Consider the following 7214-nt stretch of genomic DNA (forward strand, 5'->3'; position numbering starts at 1 on the left):
TTAGAGTGTTACATGTTCCGTCTTCATCTCAGTAGGAAAATGTCTTCACAATGAGCATGTAGTCCACCTTATTCCTTGATTCTCGGTCCATCTTAAACGTTCGGCACATACGCCCCATTCAAACTATGAAGGGTGAGGATAGAGGTTAGTATATACTTACTATTAATTTCATTTAGATTATATATGTATTCAACACATAATGTGTAGTCTGGTACTCGACATACAAACCATTAAGTTTTTTTAAAATACGATTTACCCTAACATCGTTTTTTATAGGTTTTATAGATAAAAAATCATATTTTTGGCGGAAAACATAGAACCCTAAGTTCGCATACACCCTAAAGGATCTATGTTCTCATTATGATATTCAAACAACAATTTGAATTCAAGAACCCTAAAGTACACTGTTATTTTTTATTTAGGAGAAGGGATAAGAGAAAACATACATTTTAGTTTATTATTGTAAATAAACTACAATTCCTTCTTTGTAGAACTTCAAAAAGCCAACACCAGAAATCTTGTGCCTCTAATGGCTCACACCCAAACCCTAGCAGTTAGAGGCTAAAGAGGAAAGATGGGAAGGGAAAGTATTTTCATAATTTCTTTTGGAATTATGAGTGCCAATAATATGAAACTCAAAGGGGGTTTATATAGATGACTAGATGGGCTTGGACAAGGCAGGTTTTCTTGGACAGACCTTATCCCTTTTGCTTTACAACTAGTTTCCTTAGAGCCCAAGAAAAGCTCTAGAAACCATCTAGAATCCATCCAACCCTCTTGGGAGGTTCTAGAATTAGTCAATGCTCAATTTTTTAGACATTGTCACATTTAGTCCTTTTACTTTTAATTATTCCAATTAATCTCACAATTAATTCCAATTAATTTCTGATTAATTTTTAATTAAACAATATAATTTTGAATTCATATATTTTTCTCAAAACATATTAATAAATTATTTATTTTGACTTCTAACTAATTTATTTATCATATAATAAATTAATAAATTTCTCTCTCTCTCTCTCTCTCTCTCTCTCTCTATATATATATATATATATATATATATATATATATATATATATATATATATATATATATATATATATATATATATAGGTTTAGACTCTATTATGGAAAACAAAAAAACCCTAAAAAAAACTCTAAAAATTATAAAAATGCATAAAAAAATACTTAGAGATCACTAATTTTTTTTTATTATTATTATAAAAAACCGCAGGTTTTTGTTAAAATTCGCTGAAAAAAAAAACAAAAAATCTTTTTTTTTTGTTAAAAAAAAAAGTTTTTTTTCAAAAAAATTTTCACCGATTTTGTATAAAAAGCTGCGATTTTTTTCAAAAAAAAAGTTTTGTGATCTCTAAGTACTTTTTTTATGCATTTTTATGATTTTTTGGGTTTTTTTGTTTTCCAAATAACCCTATATATATATATATATATATATATATATATATATATATATATATATATATATATATATATATATATATATAGGGCAAGTTTATAATGTAGATGAATAACTATTATGTAGACGTGTGAATAATGCTATTTTATAAAAATTATTAAGAGAATATGTTGTTTAGTAATGTGAATACGTTCAATCTCACAGAACTATTCTTATTTTAATGGATTCTCACCAATTTTAATTCATTTTTGTTCTTATTCATCGTTTTTTAATTTTTTTAATTCATATAGAATACGACTCAATAAACATCTTGATAACATTCTGACAGAATGATAATAATTAAAAAAAAATTGTATAATAATCTTATAGACGATTTAATTAGTGAAAATATTGAATAATTAAAATAATTATATAAGATTGAACGTATTCATATTATCATATAACATATTTTCTTTGTAATTCTCACAGAATAACATTATCCACACGTCCACACAATAGATGTCAATCCATATTTGAACCTAGCTCTCTCTCTCTCTCTCTCTCTATATATATATATATATATATATATATATATATATATATATATATATATATATATATATCTAAATAGCATTCCAGTCTCTTACTAAGTTTTGCTAATAATTTTAGTTTATAATAATTTAGTTAATGGCTTAGACGCCTAACTCATCAATCTCCCACTTGGATAAGTTTATAACTAAATTACAACATCCAAATTAAACAACAAAGTGTGCTTTCCTAGGTAACTGCTGAACTTTGATCTAAGTAGACATTCGTCCTTAAATAAGTGATCAAATATTCCTCTGTTCTATTAGATATCATACAAACATGAGATATGGGTTAGAATCAATCTCATTGTCCAAGTTTTTTTTTTCCCGATTTATGATTTGTGACGACAAATAAGACTTCAAATTGAACACATCAATTGAGTCCTGGCTAGACCCAGCACTATAAGTCAGCACAAAATCACCGAAGGACCCAAAGATATCGTTTTTCCTATTAGGGTAAAAGGAACGAATAAGATTTAACTCATATGCTTGTATCCTTACTCAGAAAATCATACATAACACTGCGATTTATAACATCATGTTACTGATGGGTTTTCACAATAACAATAAACAACCGACTTGTAATTATCTTATTTCGTGAAAGTTTTAATCTTTGTGAGAATATATATAATTTTTGTTTTTCTTTAACTAATTGCTGGTTTTAGGATGTAACATTTTGTTTAATTTTTTTTATTTTAGGTTGTGAGAATGATAATTTTTGTATTTTTAACACCTGAAAATTAAAATTTTAAATCTTAATTACAATGTTTGTTCTATTTCTCTGTCATCTAATTCCATTATATCCAAAATAGCCCTAATAGTCTATTGTACTGTTTAACAAGTGAAAAATGGAAACCTCTATTAGGAGATGCACCAAATTATTTAAGAGAATCCATAGGGAGAAAAACACAGTTCGATATTTTATTTTTAAATGATATCCATTTTTTTAACATCTTTTTGCTCGTGTACCAACGTTATGAACTTTTATTTTGGAATGCAATCTATTTGCCATATAACCACCATTTGTTGGCACAATTCAATTAAAAACTATACGAAGCATAGGTCTCGTCACTAGTTAACAATTAATTTCAAGATTATATATTTTAATCAGTTTTACAACACATTATATCTAAGAATTGTTGTGGATTGATTATATGATTAGGTGCTTTGACATTCTTGTAGCCACACCTTTGCATGCGCTGGGCTTTCTGTTGCATAGAATTTGGTTGGTGCACCTTACTCTTTTCTCTAATTTCAAATACTTCATTTTCGATAAATCACTAGCTAGGCATTTTCAAATTTCAAGGACTATTTCGAAGTTAATATTTATATAATTTTTCAAAGTCTCCGCTACATAAAAAAATTAAATACATTTAAAGTTTGCAGGTTCATCATATGATCGTTCATAGTAAACCAGTAACCATAAATATATAACCTAATATCTGGACACAAATTGAAAACTGTTGGATAATACATATAGAATATGATTTATGGTGTAATATTTTTCATGTACTATAACAGTTGAAAAAAATATGAGAAATTAAATATACTCTTATATTTGATTTTTCCTTATCCTCCTACCATATTAAATGTTAACATATGTCATATTTAATAATTTATTAATTACATTGATAATATTTGAATCCACATATTATATTTAATGTGGATATTAGGATATTAGGTAGGAAGAAAATGTAGAAGGATATTTAATTTCTCAAATATATATATATATATATATATATATATATATATATATATATATATATATATATATATATATATATATAGTCAAATCATAAGTTTCTACATAAATTTTAATGTCATTTTATGCTACACATGTTAAGCATACGCGGCATAAAAAACTAAATAATCCTACATGGCAATATGCTATGCTAAGTGTGTTACCACTCCCTCCGGCCTTAATAGGACATTAACAAAAAAAAAAATAGTTAAGCATCAAAACCAACATTCAGCTTCTAATTTTCTCGTCATCCAAGACAAAGTTTCTGTTAATCCAAATCTTCCCATGACACGTGATCCACGACCCACTCATCCGCTACCCGTTGACTCGTTAAACAAACCGATTTACCCAACAGGTTCATCACTAAAAACAATAAAGACAATACGTAATAACTCTTTATAAATAAGACTAACATGTTTTTTTATTCATTCTAATGATTATCACACATTCATTGTTTGTCCATTTACAAATCCAGATGGTGCGGTTTGTTATTTTTTTAATTGTTTGTACTATTTACTCGTCCAAGTTAACATTTGTCGGAGATCTTATATGTGGCGCAATCGTTCTAAGAGGCATTATTGTCTATATCTGTTTGTGATTTTATCATCAAATATATTTTAGTGTAATAGATTTAGCTAGTGTTTCAAGAACAATATTTTAGTTATAATATAAGTTAAGAGGTGCAGGAGTGCACACTTGTATATACTAAACATTGTTAACTCTAATCTACTGTGTCAAGTCGGGGGATCCCGCTATCCGTTGATTGGATAAATTCCGGGAAAACGAATTCATTGAAACACAGAAAACCGGGAAATGCTTCCTGATTCATCTTCTTCAATTGATTTTGATTTTTGTGCCTATAATCAGAACTGCTGCATCAGGATTTATCCTAAGTTTGGATTTCGTGATACCCAAGACATATAGGGTCGAAATATCAAACAAGGAAAGTGTTTACACAATTCCTGTTTGTAATCCAGATTTTCAATAACCCTATTTTCGTTTTTCCCTAACAATCTTGTTTGATATTTTCGTTTTTTGGAAAAGATGGCTGACAATTCACTGAAAGACATGAATATTTCGTTTGGTAAATTGGAGATTTAGACGTTGGCAAAAGAAGATGCACTTCTGGTTGACCACTTTGAAGGTTGTGTATGTTCTATCTACTCCAAAACCAAAAGAGGTTGAAGATGCAAGTCTGGAACAGATCAGAAGCAGAAGCAAATGGGAGAATGAAAACTACATCTGCCTTGGTCACATTCTGAATGGTATGTATGATTCCCTCTTTGACACTCATCAAAATATTGAAACTGCAAGTGAATTATGGAACACACTTGAAGCAAAATATATTGCAGAAGATGCTTCAAGTAAAAAGTTCGTTGTTTCTGATTTCAACAATTATAAAATGGTTGATTCTCGATCTGTAATGGAACAATATAATGAAATCCTACGAATTTATGGTCAATTTAAACAACACTACATGTCTATGGATGAATCCTTTGCTGTTTCAAGTGTGATTGATAAACTTCCACCGTCATGGAAAGATTTCAAGCACCATCTGAAACATAGAAAGGAAGAGATAAGTTTGATTCAACTTGGGAGCCATTTGAAAATCGAAGAAGGACTTCGTGATCAAGAGAATGATAAAGGAACTGGAAAGGGCAAATCTGAATTTGGACAGCCCCAAGTTCATATGGTTGATTGTGATAAAGAAGACAATTCTAATCACAAGGGCAAGGGAAAAAACGTAAGTATGAGGGTAACAACAAAAAGTCCAACAAAAAACACAAGGATTCCAAGGAACTTGTGTGTTGGAGATGCCATCTGAAAGGGCATATGAAACGTGACTGTCAGGTGAAACTTGGAAACAAAGGTGCAAGTGGTAGTGGAAAAGATGCTGGTGGTGGCAGTGGATCTCATGATCAATCTGCAACCAAAGGTCAAATTACTATTGATCTTGTAAGTTCAGTATTTAATGTTATGTTACTAACTCCAAAAGTTTCTTTTGTACAGGGGGTTGATACAGATTCATGGTGGCTTGATACCTGTTCTACACATCATGTGTGTAATGATGAACGGTGGTTCACGAAGTTGAACCTAGTAAATAAAGGTTTTGTCTTACACATGGCGGATGAAGGATCAAAGCCAATTTTAGGAACTGGTATTGTTAGTTTTATGTTTACTTCTGGAAAAACAATTAGTTTGTTTGATGTATTATATGTACCAAAGGATCGAAAGAAACTTGTGTCTAGTGGTTTGTTGAATTGTATAGGTTATAAACAAGTTATCGAGTCAAACAAGTATGTGTTGTCTAAGTGTGGAATATTTGTGGGATTTGGTTATTATTGTGATCGTGTTTTTAAGTTAAATATTATAAGTTGTGCATCACATGTCAAATCTACTTGTATGACTTATGCATCTAATATTGATAATACTATGTTATGGCATAATAGATTAGGACATGTTCATGTTAAGAGAATGATTGAAATGTCAAAATCTGGATTGATTCCAACTTTTGATATTAATTCTGAAAAAATGCAAAACTTGTATGTTAACTAAATCACAAAACAACCGTTTTCAAATGTTAATAGAAAACAGAAGTGTTGGAATTGATCCATAGTGATCTATGTGATTTCCATGCTACACCTTCCTTGGGAAATAAAGAGTACATTGTTACTTTTATTGACGATTCAAGTCGTTTTGTTATGTGTACTTGTTACATTCCAAAAATGAGGCTTTGGAAAAGTTTAAAGTATATAAAACCAAAGTGGAATTATAGTTGCGTTTTTCGATAAAATGTCTTAGGACGGATAAGGGAGGAGAGTACATGGATTCTGAATACTTTCAATCAGTTGGAATCATTCATGAAACCACAACTCCTTACAATCCACAACAAAACGGTATTGTTGAACGGAAAAATCGAGTTTTAAAAGAAATGGTAAATTCGATGCTTTCTTTTTCGGGTTTAAGTGAAGGCCTTTGGGGTGAAGCTACGCTCACAGCTAATTATGTGCTAAATCGGGTTCCTAAGAAATGGAACAAAATTACTCCTTATGAACTTTGGCACAAGAAAGCACCAAATTTGAGTTACTTTCGATTTTGGGGATGTCAAGCAGTTGTGAAATCACCCGAACCTAAAAAGAAAATTATGGGTGAAAGAGGAATTCACTGCATATTTATTGGATATGCAAAACATTCCAAAGCTTATAGGTTTTATGTTATAGAACCTAATCAGGTATATTCTGTTCATACCATCATAGAATCGCGAGATGCGATCTTTGATGAGCTACGGTATTCTTCAATTCAAAGACCAAAGGATCTGATTACAAGCACAAATGAGGTGCCTAAATCAGATGTTAAGGAAGTTTTTTCAATTCCAGAAACACAGCAACTTCGTAAAAGCAAACGATGTCGAGTCGCGAAAAATTTTGGCGAGGATTTTCAACTATTTCTGGTTGATGGATCGAGGGATAAAGTGGAGAACCAATACTCA

At 30.2% G+C, this 7214-nt stretch overlaps 1 protein-coding gene across 1 annotated transcript; it reads left to right on the forward strand.

Annotated features, from left to right (window-relative positions):
• The first annotated feature begins 4841 nt into the window (after positions 1–4841).
• Positions 4842–5549, forward strand: LOC145098768 (uncharacterized). The gene has a single exon (XM_079036374.1). The coding sequence runs from the start codon at positions 4842–4844 to the stop codon at positions 5547–5549; it is 708 nt and encodes a 235-aa protein (XP_078892500.1).
• The last annotated feature ends 1665 nt before the right edge of the window (positions 5550–7214 follow it).

This window comes from Lactuca serriola, chromosome 4, assembly GCF_051521515.1.
Source record: "Lactuca serriola cultivar US96UC23 chromosome 4, Lser_US96UC23_V15, whole genome shotgun sequence".
NCBI lineage: Eukaryota > Viridiplantae > Streptophyta > Magnoliopsida > Asterales > Asteraceae > Lactuca > Lactuca serriola.

Coding starts and splice junctions, on each gene's coding strand:
- LOC145098768 (XM_079036374.1), top strand. CDS start 4,842: ATGCACTTCTGGTTGACCACTTTGAAGGTTGTGTATGTTCTATCTACT.